Below are 23,065 nucleotides of genomic sequence, written 5' to 3'. Positions count from 1 at the left end.
AAGTATATGAGCTGACATTTCAAAACTGGAACAAGCACAGTCTAAAAATACAAAATGTTGAGAAAATCGATGTTGGAGCCAAATTTCTGGTATTAATACAATATTCTCACATTTGCAAATTGTTTGTATTCCTAGCTACTTTACACACATTGTGCCTGTCTTAGTATCATCAACAGTCACCAACTCTTTTCTTCTAGGTACATCATAAAAAAAATATTTACTTTGAAATTATAACCAGAATCACACATAGATATGGTATGTATTTAAAGCCAACTGAGGATAATCATCACAAAGAACAGGGACTATTTCCTCAAGCCCAGTAATGTTGGCTACATACCACAGCTCCTGTACGAGACGGAGCAAACCTCCGCCAATCGGTAAATTCCCCTTCCTCAAAACAATGCACCGTTTTACGGCAGCACACAAAGTATTTTCGTATCCAAGACAAGCATGTCTTGCTTCCGAATAATGGAGGACAACATGACTAGTGGAGATGTCATAAAGCAAATTCTCCTAAGAAAATCGCGCGGCAAAATGTGGACCTTCAGAGGACGAGGAACGTTATTTTCCAAATTGAAATCATTAACAAATCAAGGCCAACCTTTGAGAGAATCGTTTTGATTTGACAAAGAACCGAACTTCACGTTATTTCTAGTAACTGATCATGCCTACCGTACGTTGTTTGACCTACAAGAAGGTGCTTGGCCTACCTTCCTTATAGCATCTCCGGTATCTTTTCCTTCCTCCGTGTTCAGATCCTCAAATACTGGATGTGTCTCCGTTGCAAATACTGTAGTATACGGGTTTAAGTTATGGCTCATAACTAGTTTATCGACGCCACCGTTGAACACTGGATCTTCCGTATCCCTTTACGTATTCGTATCTTGTATCTCTTGTATACAAATATTGTCATCACAATCTGCATCGTAAATACATGTTACTGTTCGAGCAACTTTGAGTATGTTGCTCGTTTATGTTTCGTCGAAATTGTTGATGTTTGCTGCTGTGTATTGATCGGATTTGTTTATGTACCTACTCTGTTGAGTTTCTTGTGTCTTAATTAGACAATACAGTTTTGAGTACCCAGAATTTTAATTTGGATGTATAGTTTCTGAGGATAAGCTCATAAGTTTTTTTTTTAATTTGAGCTGTAAGTAGATTACCATAGTATTTAAAACAAAATGAAAGCTCCATAATATGAAACATCACGAATTCATCACAAATTGCTATCTTCATTAGGTAGGTACTGAATGAGTACTTACGAGTACATTAATTATCTAAAAGCCATCCTTTCGGTGTTGTGTCACTTTCAGATTACCCGGGAGTTACGAAATGGGATGTATAGAAGCCGGAAAAAGGACAAAGGTTAATTACTATGTGAACCAAAATAGATGTAATTTCTTAAGATTTAAGAAGAATAGTTTTGGAAAGGAAGATATCCTATGGTTCCTGGGGTTTTGGTCCATAAATAAATAAAACAGTATTGTAATGTGCATTACTTTAATATTAAATCGATGTACGACATAAAAATTTATCTGTACATAGATATTTATTAGTTTTACAATTAAAAATATTAACTAACGTGATCTGGATAGGCTTTACAGTCAGTCGTTTTGAAAATAACGTTTCTTTCTCGACTGTGTTAATTTGGGCTGTAATTATATTACAATCATCATAAATATATAAAACATGTCTTACAAGACCTAGATCATAACATACATAATCAGGCTACTAAGACCAAAATAATTAGACTCAGGTGTTCTCGGAACACTCTAGAAGGAATTCAGTTCCTCCACAAAATCTATTAACTCATAAAGGTATTATGCATGTCTTCAAATTATCGAAAAACAGATCTATGTCAAAAAAATATTCCTTAAATAAATACATTCACAATTACTTTTTGTAAAGTCATATATTTGCAACAAATACAAAGACTAAAATAGTCTCAGCATTTACCGTAGCCGCATGTGACAAGTTGGAAGATATATCTCACAATAAGTATTACAGTTTTAAACCAATATGCGATCACAAAGTTCGTTTCACACAAAAGACGGCGGCTGAGCCGAGAGCGGCAATAGGGGAGAATTGGATTTACAATCCAAGCGCTCTAATCCTCAGTATTATCTCATAGGTACGTTTTATCTCATACATTTATCATCCGCTACTTTGGTATGGAGAAAGATGGTTATACTGCGGTTTGAGTGAGAATTAAGGGGATAGTTGCTCACATTTCCAATTGTTTGTGATTTTTGAGGACAGGCTTAGCTACTGATACAAGATTTTACTACTCAACAGACATCACAGAGTCGATAAATTGATGACTGTAAACATAAATCCGAAGCTACACTAAAAAAGCAAAAACGGAACCGATAAAATCTACCATCTGAAGCAGCACAGCTAAAGCAATTTCCTGGTTCCCAACAATTGGTACGGCAGCAAATCTCCGTTTAGAAATAATCCACTTATTCGGTACATCGCCGTCGTTAGAGTCACGGAGAACATTAATTGGTCTGTGAACACTGAACACGTCCAAGTCTTGTACGCTGGGCGAATCGGAGTGCCTCCTAATTTGTGACGTGACATCAACTAGCCGAGTTGTCGGAACTTTGTTGCAATTTACGAGATTTTAATTGGATTGTCGCGATAAAAAGCTGTATGTGAAATTGTTGAGACGGAATTTTCTTTTGAAAATTTTCTTTTGGAATGTTAAGACTTGAACAGCGTTTCTTAGTTGAAAAGTTAATTCTTAATTGGGTCGAGAAGTCGTTTTTTTCAAAGAAATATTTTTAGCTATTGAGCATTTTAGACTTAAAGACGCAACTGTGAAAACCTATATGAACTGAATCCATAACTCCATGCTCAATTACCTCAGACGAATTTAGTTATCAAATTGCTAGTGTCAATGACAGTTAAGGACAATCACAGCTGAACATCCAAATCCTTAATCGCATGACTGAGTTACAATTTACCAACAAACAGACCTAAACAAGGATTGCAACAAGCGTCCACAAGACACGACATGATATTCTGACAACCAATAGCAAAATGACCGTAGAACACACAACTGCAGATGTATCTCATCTCGTATTAAACCCTAGTGTACACTTATGTTCCTTATGTTCACAGATGTAGAATAGAGAATAGAATCTAAACATGTTACAGACAAAGTAAGTGATCTATTTACGTTTTGTGTTTTTGGGAGCATATTTTTGACATTGAATATTATCATCCACCACAACCCCGTGCTCAATTGCTCATTTCACTTCACACAAATTATAATTATCAAGTTGCCATTGACAATCTCAATTAAAGATTCAATCTTGAACATCCAAACCCTTTGGTCTATGACTAAGTTACAAACAAACAAACCTAAACAAGGATTGCAACAAGCGTCCTTAAGACACATGATATTCTGACAACCAATACCAAAATGACCGTAGAACACACAACTGCACATGTATCTCATCTCGTATTAAACCCTAGTGTACACTTGCATGTCCTTATGTTCACAGATGCCGTGTCGAGTTAGCGTTTAGTTAGAATAGAATCTAAACATCTTTGATCCATGTTACAGACAATGTAAGTGATATCTTTAGCTTGTGAGTTTCTGAAAGCATATTTAGGAGAACTGTTAAGTTGCAGTGTAATGAAATTGTTTGTAGTGTCTGTGTTATGTTATTCTCCGGCTATGACTAACAAAGTGTATTTGAACGACGAAGTGTTGCAATGTTGTGATGTGACAGGCATTACAAAAAGATCTTTCAAAACATCGTCATACACAATGTAATAGTAGGCATTGGCGATAATGTGGTTATGTGAAAATATCTTTAAAACTTAGGACCCTTAGAAATGCGAAGACGCTTGTCAATTGTATTAAAAAAATATTCAACATGATTTAAGCATTAATAGAAATGGAATGTTCGAGACCAAAATATTATGCATCCATTGTCCAAGTACAGTCTACCACAAAACAGCTGTTAAACGAACCTTCTATCCTTTTTAAAGGCCATTTTACTGGAAGTGTCAAAGCAAATGTGACTGGACGTATTCTCATAAATTGTCCTCTCACATTCCGCATTAGGAGTTCACAGCTTGACACAGCGGCCACTAATGTCTACATATCCGTGGTAAAATTAACAAGCCTTTTTGCTCGCGTGTGTATTCATGTTTTAGTTTTGGTTCATTAACTAATATTGTAGGCATCTTAACTAAGTAATTGATTTTGTATCATGACGTATCGGAACTATGAAAACAACATTGATATTGTAAACTTTTTTGGTAATTTGAATTTTGTATTTGTATAAATATAAGAAAAGGAATTTAATTCCGCAAAATGACTTCTAAAGTCCAAAACAAGTAATATTTACCTTAAACTTTCAATATTTACCTTAACATTACTTTATTATGTTTTTCATGGCTTACATCATACTATCAGAAAAGGGTTCTCTGTATGTTTAACCCAATTTACACAGTCGAGTAACTATTATAAAATCAAATACGTACAAACTATAACCCTATTTACCAACCAATTATAAATCATTTCCATAACTTTTACAACTCTTAGTCAATAATCCGTCACTGGTAGACACAAAAAGCAATTACCAATACAACGAACCAACAAACAGTATTTCATATAAAACGATAATTTCATTTCTAATTAACTCCCTGTTTGCACATCTGCCATCTTTATAATTAGCTATTTGAGTGACAAAATGACATCGATAATTAAAACTATCAACATAAATATATCGTTTACTATAACTAGCAATGAGTGTTAAAATAACATAGGATACAATATTATTATTTTACATAAGACATTAAAGATTTACGCTACCAAAGCAAAGTGTTCGAAAAATAAATGTACACAGCGTAAACAATAAATAAAGAATTTTTGGCTTTTTAGCACGATCCTGACAGCTGGCAAGGAACCAAAGTACAAATATTCCGGCCAGGCTGTCCATACAGTTCCTATGTGTAGGAAATTTGTATAACTGAACGTATAGCTATTAATTATACAACGGCTTCAACTACGTGTAACTCCCAAGAGAAACAATGTGAATACATAAATGAACACACTGATTCGTTCGACATACAAAACAATAGTTAGTTATCAAGAGGTCAACACAGTGTAACAAAGTTCTGCCAACAACGATCCATCTCTCGATTCACAACGGAGGAACAACCGCACTGTCTTTCTGTGTCTACAGTTGGAAAACTGTTCGCAGTACAATAGGAAAGTTTTCAATTAATATCACAGTTTCCGTATTTAAAAGTAGAACATTACAAACTTCACTAGTTAGTCCGTGAACTATATACACTTCACTACACGATTCAACTAGAAACAGTAAGTCCTGGATACGTCCGAACCCTGGCTTTTGTCTTGTTGTCACCCGAAGTAGTACTGGGCGTTGGAATATCGATATAAACTCCTCGTGTTAGGGTCCGTTTCAGTTTGTATTTGAACTCTTGGCAGAGTTTTGACCGCAACTCCGCGCCCTAACGTGCCATGCGGCATAGTTCGAAGAGGCATTTCTATGGGGAATTCGGCCACCTGTCCGTACATATTAGTGCTCACATGAGGATACGTATTAGGTACTGGTCTGCCGACATATTTATTGATTTTGGGACTAAGAGCAACGTTGGTGTACTGTATGTCTTGCTTGATTCCCGAGTCAACAGTGTCGACGGGGCCAGATAGGCTAGTTATGTTGATATCGTTGTCAACTTCGGATATGCTGTCGTTGAATCCGTTGGGGATTTCTGTGGTGGCTGACACGTCTGGGCCTTTTGGCTGGTCGGACGTTTGTTTGGTCATGACGCAGCGAATGATGCCCAGGATTATACAGAGCAGGAGACTGACAGCCACGCCAGCTATGATGTATACGTACATCATGTCGAATTGATCTGTGGAAGAGAAAAACTATTAATTTCAGGACTTATAATTCAAACTAAATTATAGGCTGCTCTTACTTTAAGACCTTAAACCATTTTTCACATTAAGGGACCACACTAAGTGCCTGTGGTATAAGTTTAATATCAAGCCCTAAGCTATAGCTATTTATATTTTAATACTGATTGATGTGTTTTTGTTTCCCAAGATTGTCTTCATTGTCGTGTTCTAAAGTTAAAATTGTATCCATAAGTCAGAAAACCCCCAAATTCCAGCTTAGATTAATAGGGTCATCACCGCTAAGTAAATGGGAGATCATTTCGGCCAAATAAATTACCGGCTTACAAACGCTATTTACTTAGTTGTACAAAAGGTCACGGGTACTACAAAAGGAACATTATAATAATTGATTAGAGTAATATTAGCTTTTAAATTTTTGATCATCACTTTCCACTATTTACTTTAAACAAATCACAGAACCCGGAATTCATCATAAATACTTGGCCATAATTAATAACTGTTTGAAAAGGCTTATTAAACCCTCTTTGCTGATCTTGAGGCAATATTTCGCGAAGTAATATCAGTTCAGCAGTTATCTTTGTTGACACAACTCAGGTAATTATGCATATACCTCCCTGTATGTAAACTTGGGCAAGTAAACTGCGGTATTGAATAGAGGTCCCCAGTATAATTCATTGGGTTGGCAAGAGGTATATATTATGAAGTGATACCGCTTAGTCTGTATTGAAATTCTATTGTGATTGTGTATCCAGCGTGCAAATGAAACGTCAATAGAAATTGTTGTGCGATACACAATATATGTAAGTAATGTTTTTGATACAAAATTGATATTTGTAGAAATGGTACCGTATGTCGGCAGCTCAAGACCGTCAAAAGTGGAAGAGTATGGAAGACGTTTACTACGTCCAAAATTGGATGGCAAGCGGCTGATATACAATGCTTGGGTGACCGCTGACTATCTTAGTTATAACGAGTTCCTCCGTCTTTCGGAAGATACGTTATATTGGTATGTTCCAGCTGTCATTTGAATATCTTTAACCCGTCTAACAATGTTTTACGAAGAGGTATCTGGTTGATAAATAACTGGGTCGAGTGAGGAGGACAGATAGGCAGTCGCTTTTTGTAAAACACTGGTACTCAATTGCTAATATTGTGTAAATAATACAACTAATTAAGTTTATCGACAAAATCACAAGACAAACTAAATTACACTATAACTAGCACAACTTAGTTTGTGGTCCTTTTGAAACTCACGTATCGATAGTTTAATTTATGATATCAAATACCGTCGACGTGGTTTTCAAACTTCACTACAGTAAATAAACTAGGATATATAATACACATGAAATATAATTTATTACCTTACTAATTTATATTTACGATAATACCTATATATTTATGATAATACTGTCAAACAAAACGGAGAAACTGGTGGTATTCAAAGATGCAAAGCCATTTTAAACTAACTGTTCCCCGTTCTTCTATACACTTTCCGCATTCGAATAAAAAGTAGCCTCCTTTCTCAGGCTCTAGACTATGTGTGAACCTTTCGTTTAAATCGACTTAGTAGTAGTAGTAGTCTGTAGTGAAAGCACGACAGACAGAGCTATTCGCATTCTTAGTAAAGATTTTATTAAGATCAAATTATTCTAATTAAGCTTCAATAAAGGAGATTAAACAATACCTGCGAGTTGCTTAATACCTAGGATTGCCAGCTTGAAAATTGTGGGTTTCAGACTTTACTAGAATATTGCTTTGTAATTAAATAAGGGCCTATTTTAGAATCCGTTTATTTACTCCCGTAATCTGTCATACAAAACTGAACATACAGTAGTGGGCTTATGAATCAAATTCCTCTGATAACTAGAACTACATGAGTCCTTTATTGGACTCGCACAATTAACTTATTCTTGAATTTAATACTTATGTTTATGAATGCGTACATAAGTATCTCTGAATGATAAATTGTTGTATAATATGTTAAGCCCTCAATGGCAAAAACTATTTCAAGACGCAGATTAATGATGTGACTAGAATGTTGATATTTTCTTCAACGAAAAGAACATTTTAGTTTATTTTGTGAATATCTTTTTTCCCAATAGATGAATACATTAATATATTATCAAGATTGACCATAATTTTGAAGTAGTTCTAGTGTATTCCAAATTATTATTTTCTAAGTATGTAGGTTGAATTTTGCGTAGCCCTTATTGCTTTACTGAAAACTGAGAAAACGAAGAAAAACAGAAAGACGAAAAATTAATTTACTTTTCTCTGAAATGGTGGAACAATACATGACTCCAAATTTTTTCATTTGAACCTTGACCATATTTTTTTATAGAAACAGCCAAAGCCAAATAGAATACCTTCTCCTTTTTCACAACGTTCGAAAAGCTTCCAATTTCAAACTTATTTTCATCATATGCTAACTTATGTACATTGGTAAAAATTACCGGACTACCAAGAAGGGTTCAGTTTTACTTACCATCCTTAGCCAGATGATGTCTAGGCGTTGACGGTGACGGCTCGTCTCTGCTGATGCTGGTAATATTGAGGCTGGTGGACATGGAAGGTCGCTGGGGTGGAACAGCGGCTACTGCAGGCGCGGGTGGCACTGCTGATTCACCCCACCAACGATCGTTGGTCTCATCTGAAAGAGTTAGGTAGCTGAGTATCTATGTTCGGGTGATGTTGGGTATGGAAGGTCGATGAAGTGGGTATCTGATATACCTAGAGTTCTTCATCCTGTATCCTAACAAAATTACTAATGTATATGTTATGGACCATGTGATTAATTCGGGCATTATTAATAATGCCCGAGCATTATGAATAATGTCTAGCTTTATCGGGCCAAGTGATTAATAACTATCTTAACTTCATTATTTATCACATTGCACGGGCATTATTATATTGCTAAAGCAAAAAATTGAAGTTAGTGACGAAAACGTATCCCACGTAACAGTTGCCCGGGTAACTGGGTTGAGGAGGTCAGATAGGGCAGTCGCTCCTTGTAAAGGACTGGTACTCAGCTACATCCGGTTAGACTGGAAGCCGACCCCAACATAGTTTGGGAAAAAGGCTCGGAGGATGATGTGACGAAAACGTATCGCTGCAAAACCGACTCCACGTAGTCTTGTCTGTCCTACCCCTAGAGTGCAATTCAAAACCGCGTAAGTGTGGAGGGGCGAGGCGGCCTGCGAGCTGAGGCGCAGGTAGTTTTAACGCTCGCCGACGCGGCTGAGGCTGGCCGGCAGAGCCGGCCAGCAAGCCGAAGCTGCGGCGGTGAGCGTGAAAACCATCTGCGACGATAAGCTCGCATGGGACCGCCGGAGCCCCGCAGCACCGGAGCCGTGACAGAAGCCATGCTTGCTGCATGTTGCTTGCTTACATTTTAAACGTACTGAGTTAAAAAATTAGAAGCTAAATAAATAAATTTTATGATGTCATTTAATAGTATTTTAGAAGTTTACTGTTAGAACGCATGCTACAAATTTAGATGCTAAAAAATAACCATCATGCGGAGTTGTATTTAGAGCGGTTTACTTAGAAGATAACGAGTGGCTGAGATAGTATTATTTAGATGCTCGTTAATTGTGGCTGACTTAGTAATTTAGAAGGCAACATACATTATTCGGGGCGAATAATTATATTAAAAAGGAGCCTGTTTAATAAGCACCCTTTAAATATGACTTTCCTTAACTTTTAAATGCAAAAACTAGTGGATTTTTAAGGCAGAAGTCCTTCATAATTAATCCAAATCATGAGGCTGATTATTTAAGTGGTTTAATATTTAGTTTATTTTAAATTAAATGGCAATAACAATAAAAAATTGAATATAAATATGTTATTACTTTGCTTGTATTACTTTGCCCAAAAGGTCACGGGCAATATGTATAGTGCCCGGTCAATTTGATTATTTGAATAATTATTATCAAATTGCGCTCTCATATTGGGCATTTTTCATAATGACCGGGCATTATGTATACTGCTCAATTTATCACTTGGTCCATAACATATACTTTGTGTTTATTCTATCTTAACACTGCTATATCTGCCAGCAGTTTGTAGTGCCAACAGAGAAGTATCATCATCCACAAATGAATGCATAGCTACACTGTGTATGCGTGAAACCAGCTAATAGAACCTATAGATCATCAAATAAGTGTAATTCACTGATAAGAACTCTGCCGCACCAGATTTCTTTATACTAACTTATTATACTTACTGAAGCATTTACAAAATATCCCGCCTTTTAAGTGCCAAAACAGACCATCAGAATACAATTTACCAAATAACTTTTGTCGAGCGAAAAACCCAATATTGTATTTCACTTCACAAATATAAAAGACGAACTATCCACAAAAGGGTTTTTTATCATCGACTCGAGTCCTTCAAAGAAGCGAAAAATAAATTGAGATATTGAGAAACAGGGGGTCAGATTGATACGAATGAAATATTGAGATATCGTTCAGTCAATACCGATGCAGAACTCAACAGACAAAGGGCTAGGAATGGATGCAAAATTCAATTTGTTTGCCAACTCAATATGTGAGATTTGAACGACAGAAACAAAATACTGTCAACAATGTGCAATATTGAGAAGCGTGAAATATAAACACGGTTCAAAAAAATCTTTACTAATAAATGCTCGAAAGAACAGAGGTCTTCTCCTCAACTACATGAATACAAAGAGAATTCAATCTACTAACAATGAAAATGCAGATTTCCCAAAAGACAACAAACATTTCCAATCTACTGAACACCAAAGACTCTCCGGATATTAGTTAGATAACATAAAATATGAAGTTCACGATATAATACGATTGCTTCAGCTACTTTGTTAAAGTTTTCTTGTCAGACCAAACTTAATAAACGTCGATTGAAGACAGCAAGTTGAACATTTCAATGGAGGAAGAAAAGCAATTGCCTTCCGCACTAAGTTAAACTCAAAACGCCGCACCTTGAAGAGATACTGGTAATTCTACCGACAATATTAAAATTTCCATTTTGATCTTCAAGGAAAATGCAGAGAAGTTTTAAGTCGTTGCCGCTGGGCATCTTTGAGAGTATTAAGGGTTGCTAGATAAATAAATATAAATATGATGAAAAGATATTACTATTCGTACTTAAGTAGTTATATTAAAGTGTGTACTTATTTGTTACTTTATACTCTTGGTGCTTGAGATTCTTGAAAATATTTATACACATGTCTACTTTTAAGGATGCAAACACGGACCAGCAGTGTCTTCATACACAAAGATACTTGAGCTATGGTGACTAACTATGACAGTAATTAGGCATAATAAGACCGATTCAAACTGAGAAACAATGTTCTCATTACATAATCAATTAACGATCAAGATGAATGTATGTATATCAAAGTTTAATGATTATGAAACACTCAGTTTTGGGTGTATTTCAAGCATAATGTTCATAAAACGAGCGCGATTAACAATCAAGATCGGACTATTAATGGATTTCCTATAGTCTAACGTTGGTACAGTCAGCATTAAGACTATTCGAGAGACAACTCATTTCATGATATCAATTCAGTAGTTTATGACGTTTATTCGTGAACGATATTATAGAGAGTAGTTAAAATAGAATAATTCAACAATAATCTAAAGGACGAAGACAAATAAATCTTCAAGAACTTGCTCATTTTTTACAAACCCGTACTCACAACATTACTAATAGATTTAGAACATTATGAGCCGTCACGAACGTCTGAGGAGAACCTTTTATCTTATAATCCGTTTTCACACTGACAAAGCAAAGAAGCGTCCTGACGCCAGCCAAACAAATCCGAGTGCAAATTAAGAGGAGATTAAGCAAATTTCTTCGTTTGTCCCGTTCCATACACTTTGGAAGTTGGATAATACACTTAGCGGGGAAGATATTGATTGTAATCTCATGCTCGGCCCATAATTCTTGGGAGCCCTTATAATAAAATGGATTGGTGAGCTTTAATCCTATTGGCCTACTTGAGTTTTGTTAATTTGAAGTGTTTTGTGTAATATCATAATTTTGTGCTTATTTTCCGTTAAAGTATGATTATGATGTTACCTTTGTTTAGCTATGTAATGTTTATATAATATATGAAATTTCTATCATATTATACTTGCAGAACGGACATACTTTTTATAATGAAATATTTTACATTGGTTGTCAGAATTACTTATTTGTTGTCAGAGGTACGTGTTAGAGGTCAGCGGCCGGTTAGATAGAATGGGACCGGATAATAATAAGGATATTATATTTCTGCACAGGATATCAGGATGTTATGAACTACTTTGTGATAGTAACACTCAATGGGCGGATATTTTATCGCAACCTAATTTTTTTGCACATTGTTATTTTTGCGTAGAAATAATATTAATGTAAAATACATTTTAATTTTTTCTTTGTGAAGCATTAACAACATACCAATGGTTATTTTATAACGCGTTTGCAAAAATATTCTGAATAGCTGATGTTAAACACTTTTTGTATTGTATAAATAGAAAATCTAAATAATAAAAACCTTCTCTTCAGTTTTTTTGTTCCCAATAGACAAGACAAGAAAATTTTATATTACTTACAAATAAAATTACGTACAAATTCTAGTCAAAATCTTTCTGCAAAATACGTGAAATAGTAATTTTAAAAAGAAACAAAAGAGAATTTCTTACAAAAATAATGCTTTGTCTTCTTTAATATTTTCTAACTATTCTTTTGCACGACTAATTAACTCTGACAGCTAAGTATGAAAACTTTTGATGCTGAAATTCTTCAAGTTTTATGAATACGTAAAGGACATAAAATGCTCTTATATAAAGTTACAACGAACGCCAAGTTAGTGAAGAAAACAGTTTTGATACACATTTTACATTCTAGTTTCATGTTTGTAAAAGTTTTATTAGTGTGAAAATATCTCTTCGACTTCTGAACAAGTATAGAAATTACTTTCGATAATAGTATTCTTTCCGCGTCACTTCTTCTTACTACAGTGGAACTGATCATTTTGTTCTTTTGTTAAACGCGCTAATCTCATCATCATCATCATCATCATCATCAGCCTATCGCAGTCCACTGCTGGACATAGGCCTCTCCAACAACGGTACAATTTGACAAAAATGATTCACATTTTGAAATACAATTTTCGAAGAGGCAAGTATTTATTCGAATGCACGAAGTAGTTCTATCGGGCCGCAGTCCAAACCATTAGCTGAATATAGTTTTAATTAAAGGACAATGGGCGATTCCGGTCCAAATGTCCACCACGAACGAGACCTATATGGCTAGATAGCCCGTTGAATATGGAACATTTTTTGTTATGAAAGTAAAAAAAAATATAATGCCAGAAAAAAGTTATAGCAAAATCAAATAAAACATTTTATACATTTTTTCAATTTATTTTTTTCAATTATTTTTCGTGATGTTCGATTTTCGTACTTTCTGTAACTTCTGAAGAAATAGAATTGTTCATTATTAGAGAGAAGATACCACCAGTTACATCGAACTTTCTTAGATCCAGGAACCGCTGAGTATATCCAAGCACTTCTGGCGCCTCAAGGCCTCAATTGGTTAGTGATTCGTACATCCATCGGACAAAAAATATGGGCTGTTTATATGCAAATGTGTCTTAGTTTTAGACTCATCTTAGTTTTAGATAAAGTGCGTAAATGGAAGTGGAATAAAATAAAAAATGATAATGATAACATACAAAAACTACCGAAAATTAAGAATACATTTTTGGCTATAACTTTTTTTTGGCATTGTTTTTTTTTTTACTTTCTTAGTAAAAGTTACTCTAAATTAAGTGGACTATTTAATTATATAGGTCTCGTTCGTGGTGGACATTTGGACCAAACTTCATACATTCTTGCCCAATCTCCTTTAGCTCATTTTGTCTTGAGTGCAGCTTAATCCGTCACAAAACCAATATTCTCAAACATAGTAAATTGGCAGTGTAAAACACTGACTATGTCCCAGTATCAAAGTAACAAACACTTACCTTACACAGGTTTAGTTAAACGAGTCTCACCTATACATGACCCCACCCGAATTGTGCTCTAGATTGCAAAGTTTCAAGCACGTACACCGATAGAATTCCCTAACTTTACACGTTTCTAAACCTCACTTCAGTAGCTCAAAACTTAAAACCGTTGAACAACAGTACTTGACAGACGTGAAATATACATGGTAAGATTATTTAACGTAAAATAAAATACAAAGTTGTATAAACATTAGTTAACTACTGAAGAAACACCTAGAGAGACCAGTCAATGGTTTATAACATGGAGATTGTTGACCAAGAACCACTTACGTGGGTTGATCGATAAAGATACAGGCCGCATTTTACGCGGTCAGAACGTAGATAGGTGGCCGTCTATGTTTAAATCTAGTTCAGTACCTTCATGTTTTGGAATGCAAGTTAAATTAGGTAGGTTCCAGTTGCCAATTGTATGTATACCTACCAATAATTGATAGGTATACCAGTAACTAAATAAATAAATTGAGCAATCCAAAAGCGAGCGTAGTGATTAACGCTCCTTTTCTGTGTCCACAAGTGCAGTGGAGCAATAAAAAAGCTGATGATAAATCGAGTAAAATTTGAAGTGGAGCCTAAAAGTACCTAACTCTTGACTATTCGCATAAGGTCGTTGCGAACATCGAAATTTTATAGTTTTTCACTGCAAACTTCGGGCACAGCCCTGATGATAGTCATTTGTTTAAGTGTTCCGCGTCAAGGGTTTGTTGTGGAGCGATTATTTTGATGGCTCACGTTAGGTAGATAGTGTTCGTGATTGCGGACGAGTATATTGTAGGCAGTTCGGTGGTTTAAGCGATGTTCGGTTGATGATTAAAATTTATGGCTTCGTAACTTCGATCGTATGAGTAACTCGAATTAATTAGTGTGTGGATTATGGGCATAGTTGTATTTTTGTATTGAAAGTTACGGAATAGCTACTAATAGTTTGTTTTACAAAATATTGATAATATTTCATTACACCTATCAAGTAAATCTTTAGTGGTCATATTTTCATTTTTTCCATCACATCAAATTGTTCTACGATAAATAATGTACATTTTATAAGCCTTTTATTTTGAGGCAACCGTACCAAAAATAAACGCATCATTTGGAGTCTTATTGTATTATAGTATGTTATCTTTCTCGTCCAGGCAAAGTCCATCGTTAAAGTTATCAGCAAAATTCACAACTAAGCACGTTGCTAAATCCATTCATGACGATAAAAATACTCTGACATTAAAGCCCATTCTATTATGTCTGAGCTTTACCGTCAGGACTATTCAGCTGTATTTTCTAAAACCTTGTTATCATGAATCTGATAGTACCACCTAAATATAGTTTTGTGTAACGCTACTCCTGCCAAGTACGAGGCATCTGCTGGCTTAATAGGTTTAAAAAAATAAAAAGCACTTACCGACTTCATCGTGCTCAAGATCAGACACGTCGTGAGCAACCTCGTCCTCTTCAGGGGCACTCTCGTACCTCTCCTTTAACACCGTACGTGGAACTACAAAGAAAAACAAACTTTATTATAGTGCACGAAGGATTGTTTTACGTTAAAAAGAATGACGGCGAATTCATTAGGGGATGTTAATTTTAGACTTTAGGGTGCTTCGTGTTTTGAGTATTTTTGCTTTTCAAGTGCGGTAGACAGTTTGTGTGACGGCAAGCAGTTTTTTACGGACGTGACCGGGTATCGATTCGCCTATTTTTCACTAAATCCCTGCCATTTTAGTCTGGAGATTTTATTTTGGAATCTTATTGAGTTTTTTAGACGGAGGTTTGACAGCTTTATTCGTTTACGTTCGTCTATATTTTGTATTTAGACAGTATAAAAAGAACGTTTGAATCAATTCAGGGACGGTGAACGTAGAATTGTATTTCGGCGTTACGTCGAAATATTTTTGAAGCCGTTTCGTTTTACGCTAAAAGGCTAGTTGATTTTATCGAATCGAAATTGAAAACACAAAACTGCATAATAAATTGTCAATTGTGTCGCAATGGATATTTTAATTTTTGCGCCAGATTGTAGTTTATGGGAAGTAAGTATTCAATTTTGCAGAATAACAGGATCAACAACGATAACCATTTATCGCAGCTTATCCAGTTTTTTTACAAATAACATCCGCTGAAATCATAATATACTCCAAATAATAATATTTTCATTCACTACAAAATCACTGAAAATACACTACATGGAGATTCAAAACAAAACCACAAAACGGATAACTTTATTGATCTTGTTTAAATTCATAATACATTTCTGTAAGACAGCGATTCCAAGTTTCCAGTTTGGCAAAGTTCTCACGATATACAAATGTTCGAAGTAAACGCGATATTTCTATGCACATTGTGTATGCAACTAGACTTAGAGGGTGCAATTCTTGTCGCATGTGCAAGGGAAATTGTAATAAAAGCCAAGACAAACAAAATTGTGTTGCCAGATGACAGCAAAGTCGTGGTTTGCTTCGGTGCTTTTTTATATGTTTTGTTTATAGTATATACTGAACTTGATCAGATTATTTTTTAAATTATAATTATGCATTTTAGACTAAGGGATTTTCCTTAAATCCTAGCTTGGCCTCCGCGCGGTACGTTTGACCATCATCCTTCACCGAAATGTCTAAACAGACCATCATTTATCTTTATATCAGATGGTGTCTCCCAATACAGGCTGTCCATGCTTAACGGGAGGCTCCAATCACAATTTTTTTTGTACAATTCTTTATGAACTTATAAATATTTTTCATTTCATTTAAGATTTGGCAATCGTATTGATTTACAATGTGCCTATACTGAACACCACTGAATGCTGAAAACACGTCATAATATGGTATTTAATTATATATTTATTGCAATAAAACTCTCTCATAATTTCCAAAGTTTACCTTCAAAATAACTATACAAAGTTGCTGACAACATACAAGTTCAAGTTATTAGACAAATATAATGTGCAATTAAGTTGCAGACAAAATGGCATTCTGCATACAGATTTGTACTGAAACTACATTAGTCCTCGTTATTTAGATAGCTTTAGCTTAACATGCATCATAATTAGTCCGACTAGTACCGCTGGATTAAGATTTGTGTTTCAATTGTTCTATCATTTTGGTATAGAGAGTAATTATACCATGTCCTTATTACTTTTGAAGTGACTTCTTTTACGTTTGTATTCAAATTAAGAATATGCGCATAGTAAAAACTTTTAGTCGACCGATAGTTTGTTTAGACTCATAAGACAGAATAAAGATGGATGGTAGAAAGCACATTACAACGATGAGGTTTGGCCGGTATCAGACAGACTAAAAACTTTGATTGGAATCAAGATTTTCGTCGGGTCAACCGCACTCTATGTGTGATTTGATTCTAAAATAGTATTCCAAAAATTAACCCGTCAAAAATCACGATAAACAGAAAAAACACAAGCAAACATTTCGTTACGAAATCTCAATAGACAAGTAGTAGAACGAGAACTGCACAATATGATAAAAAGGGCTCTTCTAAAGCATCGCTGAAAGGAATGTACCATACTAGGAGATAATAAAAGCTGGAAGGACCACGGACTTTCCGTACTACGCTCCGCATTTTTATAACTCGGATTTATTGCTAGCGAGTCGTAGACTAGTAATAACTTAACTGGAAGCGGTATAAGTAAATAACTAAATCGATGAAAACAGTATTTATGTTTCATTTCTCCAGCGACAGCAATTTTACGCGTCAATAATTCTATAAGGACTTGTACTATGAAAACATTGGTCCTTGGAGTCTCGACTTTCACGGGGAAAAGTCAAGCAAAAAAGAACATAAATTCTCGTGAAACTTTCCTTTGAATTTCATTGTTGTTTACAGTTTATTTTACGGTATATTTATTAATTAACAAAATCCGAAAATTCACTAGAACTACAAAAAAATAGATCATTCAAAAAAATTGTTTAAAAGCATTCCTAGTTTCGCTGAACTTGCAAACGATGCCACAATCGAGAACTAACTTCGTTACATTCGGATGCATTTATTCGGGAACAGCGCTATAATGTTGGAAATTTCTGATAAAGTGCGCCAATGGCGTAGCTAATGGCGTTTCAGATTTGTTTCCATGAACACCAAAAGGGAATTCAATAGTCTTAGTGTATTTGGCACTGTAATTAGGTAATTGTGTATTGTGCGTAGAGCGAGGAGTGTTCATTACGTGTTTGTTTGCTATTTTATTTATGAGTTAAATGATTAAAAAATTAAATTCTAGCTCACGAATTACTTATAAAAAGCATTCAATCAATATAACTCACAATTTTAGTTATTACATTGTAAAAAAAAACTCACTGATTTCTATCAATGTTACGTCGATAAAAAAAATTGAAGAAAGTGATTTTTGTAGATAAACCTTAAAGTATTGGTTAAACAAGATAAATAGCCGAAAAGGTGATTTTTTTCCTATTTCCCAAAGAACGTTCATTAACGCTCATTAAAATTGTATAATTGATTACTTGAAACCACCTGATTCATTTCCGAAGTCGTTATTGTTTTTGGTATTGCTTTCCTCGTTTTCAATCTACTTATGTTTTGTAAAAAAATCGCCCATTATGTAAAAAACATCAATAAAATATATTACAGAAAAACTAAAAGTACATTTAATTTCTAGAAATTGTCTTTGAAATTCAAAGAGCTTCGGGTAACAGTAAAACCAGATTCATTTACCGACAGAAATTACCTTTTTTATATTTATTAGTTCAAACGTCTTCTACTAGAAATGACAAAAACGTCTCGTATTTCCGTAATTTGACTTTACGAGATTTTTATTAACGAGATAGACGAATCTTCAAATGCTTCCATAGTCTTAATCCTGGAAACGACTCGCCCGAAGCTAAAATTTCGAAAGAGCTGAATCAACTGTTCACAAATCTTTGGGGACTTATATCTTTTCTAATTTACCATTTTACTATCCGAAGGGACTAAGAATGTTGGTATTTATGACGAATTTTGTGAAGCCTATAAAGTTTTAGGAAATTTTTGATCACTCGTCAACCAGAGAGTCTGCAACTCTTTTACGGTTCATAAAAATAGTAATCTATTCTAGTGACTTTATATCTATGGTTGTTAGTGGGACACATAATCCGAATTCCAGTTAACTTGTAGCATAAATAAGGTTAGGTATTATAAGGACTCCATGTCTCGAGTTACCGACGTGTGTTCCGAATCACAAATAGGTGAACTTTGTCTTCGAACTTAGTTTTGTGTAATGTAATTGTTTTAGTTTGTTCGAAACCCAACGTGTAGGTATTTATTTGTTTATTGTTCAACGGTTGTATCGATTCGTTTTCAAACTCACCTGATTCTCGATACAAATTCGTGAAAGTAGAAGCTTTTTTTGAAATGCTGAAGATTTTTTTTAGGGTTCCGTACCCAAAGGGTAAAACGGGACCCTATTGTTTTCGCTCCTCTGTCCGTCCGTCCGTCTGTCACCAGGCTGTAACTCATGAATCGTGATAGTTAGAGAGTTGAAATTTTCACAGATAATGTAATTCTATTGCCGCTATAACAACAAATACTGAAAACTAGAATAGAATAGATATTTTGGGGGGCTCCCATACAACAAACGTGATTTTTTGTCCGTTTTATAAATAATGGTACGGAACCCTTCGTGCGCAAATCCGACGCGCACTTGGCCGGTTTTTTATATCAACACGAATTTTCATTATCTTCCAAGCCTTTTGCCAACTATGTTGGGGTCGACTTCCAGTCTAACTGGATGCAGCTGAGTACCAGTATTTTACAAGGAGCGACTGCCTATCTGACCTCCTCAACCCAGTTACCCGGGCAACCCAATACCCCTTGGAAAGATTGGTTGTGTATCAACACTTATTGTATTGTATTGTGATTAAAACCATCATGATCGGTAATTAATTAACAAAAGCTGACGGTGACGGACTGGTTTTATATCAATTTATTGTGTAGGTACGCTAAAAACCATGCTTACTGTCATTGATTAATTTATTATTAAAATAACAATGTCCATCATAACATGTCAACAATTTAAATGCCATGCTGCTTATTCTGTTTAAAACTATTTAATAGTAACAAAACAGTTTATGGTACCTACTCCATCTGGGGCCCGATTCTCCTAAGTTAATAATGTCAAAATTGAATAGAAAATGAATCGCAATAGCAGTTTAACCATATCGGGCATTCTGCTAATATAAGACCAATCGTATTCCAACGACATTCGAGTGGTTTGCGATTGGTCTGCCATTTTGGTCTATACGGTAGTTTGCTCTAATATCATATTAAATCATTTACAGACAAAATGATGCATAATTAAATGACAGAAAAGGGTAAAAACGTTTATTTCAAAGAAAAATTGCGGAATGTCATATACGCTTCAATCGTAATTGAGTCGTGATTGGATCTCAGTCGAATGTGAATCGTATGTCGCTAAAGTAAAATTAGGAGAATCGGGCCCCTGTACTTCCTGTACACAAACGATCAATAAGCAAGTATGTAACATTGTCATAGCTCATACAAAATCTACGATAGACAACGTGATATCTTTATAAAAAAGAAAACAAACTGTTTCAATGTATTGTTGCCTTTTCTATGTATTTCTTTATCTTTCTCGAGTTTACTGTTAGCTTATTTTGAAAATCTCTCTCATGTTTATATACTGGTGTGTATCTAATCTTGTATCTTCTGAATACATTTTTATTCTAGAACAATAAGGCCTCTGCCTCGAATTTTGCGGGCAGCGGGGCGGCAGCGGCGGAGGCGCGGGCGGTCACCGCTTGACTGGAGAGCACCGCTCGTTGCCCGCTCCCGCGCCTCTGTATTCGAGGGCCGGTCCATTTGATTAGATGCGTAAGATCCTGCCGCTCCCGCGCCGCCGCCGCTGCCGCCCCGCTGCACGCAAAATTCGAGGCCGAGGCCTAAGGTTCTTTCACTTCGGTTCAGTTGCCAAATGGATCTCTAAAAAACATTTGTGTGGTCACTGACTTAGGCATATTGTAATATTATTTGTTTCGTATTAGGTTATTGGGTCATACATACTGAGAGTGTTTTTTTTTTTGTCAATTTTTATTTATGTATAGTACACGGAGTAAAGTTTTATTTTATTTCATTGTTAATTTATGATTCGATATACGCAGATATATTTTAGCAGTAATTTTGCTGTTATAATAACAGAGAGAAAACTGACAGTTTTGTTCAAAGGATTTTCACATTCCTTTGCACATATATTCTTTAGCTGAAAAATAATCAAATCAGAAATCAGATCAAATTGTTTTACTTTTAATGAATGTCAGGCTGTACCTTTGTGAGATTTCTCTTCATTTACATAAGTATTGAGTATTATTTTTGTATAATAATTCTTTCATTATAATAAATCATTTTACGTTGAAAATATATCGACAGCTTACTGTACATATGCTGTTAACGCACACGCTAACACGCACGCACATGCAGACACACATGCATCTCAAGCAGAGGGGAGCGGGCGGCGTGGCGGGGCAGCGACGGCTCGCGCGCCCTCCAAACACACCTTACGACAACGCGAGCAAGAACGGACGGGATTGCGAATTTAATTAGTGCTAATAGCCTACTTAAGAAAACCTATTAAACCAAGAAATACAGTCCACTCTTTTATTCCATCTGGGCCTATCTATATGCACTTAAATACATAGTTCCACCTTACTATATAATAACATCATAGGAGATTGTTCCTCGCCTAGCCACTACGCTTGCTGACAAGCAGTTTCCGAAAAGAACTATTTGGCCACAATAACTGTATTGTATTATTTTTGATACACTTTCAAGGGTAATAAAATATTATTAGAGAATAAACTATAAACGTACCCTCGAATAGTTTTGTGACCAAACAATAGACAATCGTTTATGAAAATTGCCGTTAGGATCACAATTTATGTTTCTAATACTGTAATTCCAAATATGAATGTACCATTTATTATTTTTAATAGTTTTCACACTAATATAAAATATTTTTTATTTAAAATGTTAAAATAATTTCTATGTTTAACTATCTTTGTCATTGCTTTTCCACTTTTCGATTAATAAATTGTCATAAAAGCAGCAATTTATTTTGAATTAAATTCTTAAACGATTGAAATACGTTTCTAAAAGTGCTATTTAGAATTTCAAATCGCTTAAGAAGTTATTAGGAAAATAGATTTAATTTATGATTGAAATGGCCTTTTCACATTTAATGTTTAGATGAAATCTTATTTTATTTATTATTGATGATGGTTGAGCTTGATTTTTATCTCACGAGAAAGCTTAGACAAGAGGTTTTAATGTTAGTAGTATAGAATATTGTCAATGTATGGGAATGACCAAAATACATATTAAAACACTTATGTAGGATGAGCGTATAGGGGTCTGCCTTAAGAAATATGTGATAATCTAGTAGTGTTCATATGCGGAAAGTAGTTCCCGCGGAACGTAGATGAAACCGCGGGACAACATCAAGTATAAAATAAATTAAGTCTCTTCATTATTTCAGTTGTACCAAAAACCCCTTACATTCCAAGACAGACGCAGAATAATCATAATAGCAACACATACAGGGGTCCTTGTACCATTACCCTGAACCTGGGAAATTGAGGCTTAAGCGTGAGTTGAGGCCATAAGCCCTAAGACACACGTTACAGGAGATTGCAGCCGATATTGTACACAACATGCCATGTGGTCTTAGGCATGGAGCAAGGAAAGATAGCGGAGATATCATAAGGAAGGTAGGTCACGCGCCTTCTTGTAGGTCACAGTAATGTACGGTAGACGTGATCTGATCAGTTACTAGAACTGACCAATGATCATCCATTCGGGTTTCTTGTCAAATCAAATCTGAAAAATCTATTTTATTTTGAAAATAATGGGGGGGCTCCACAGAAGGCATATAAAGGCGGAGCTAGTAACGTTCCTCGTCCCCTGAACGTTCCGCATTTTGGTGCGCTACTTTCTTAGGAGATTTTGCGTTATGACATCTGCGCTGGTCATTTTATTCTGCATTGTCCTAGCGTTACGATTGCATTGTGATGATATGACACTCTATGGTAAATGAACAAAAAGTATCCCTTTAATAAGGAATTCCATTTTAACAATTTTCAATTTTAATTATTATATGTTTGGAAACTATAAAT

The 23,065-nt window shown here is 35.2% G+C and overlaps 1 protein-coding gene across 1 annotated transcript in view; it reads right to left on the bottom strand.

The window, feature by feature from the left end:
• Positions 1 to 1,486: 1,486 nt before the first annotated feature.
• Positions 1,487 to 23,065, bottom strand: part of LOC124633362 — a 99,383-nt gene continuing 77,804 nt past the window's right edge. Inside the window, exons 7-9 of the mRNA XM_047168555.1 lie at positions 15,340 to 15,432; positions 8,397 to 8,561; positions 1,487 to 5,904 (exon numbers count right to left, since the gene is read on the bottom strand). Of these exons, the coding sequence (XP_047024511.1) occupies positions 5,387 to 5,904; positions 8,397 to 8,561; positions 15,340 to 15,432 (776 nt within the window). The 3' untranslated portion in view covers positions 1,487 to 5,386. The remainder of the gene's footprint in view (positions 5,905 to 8,396; positions 8,562 to 15,339; positions 15,433 to 23,065) is intronic.

The sequence above is a fragment of the Helicoverpa zea genome, chromosome 9 (assembly GCF_022581195.2).
Source record: "Helicoverpa zea isolate HzStark_Cry1AcR chromosome 9, ilHelZeax1.1, whole genome shotgun sequence".
In the NCBI taxonomy this organism is placed as follows: Eukaryota; Metazoa; Arthropoda; class Insecta; order Lepidoptera; family Noctuidae; genus Helicoverpa; species Helicoverpa zea.
This window is presented reverse-complemented; position numbering and strand designations above follow the sequence as displayed.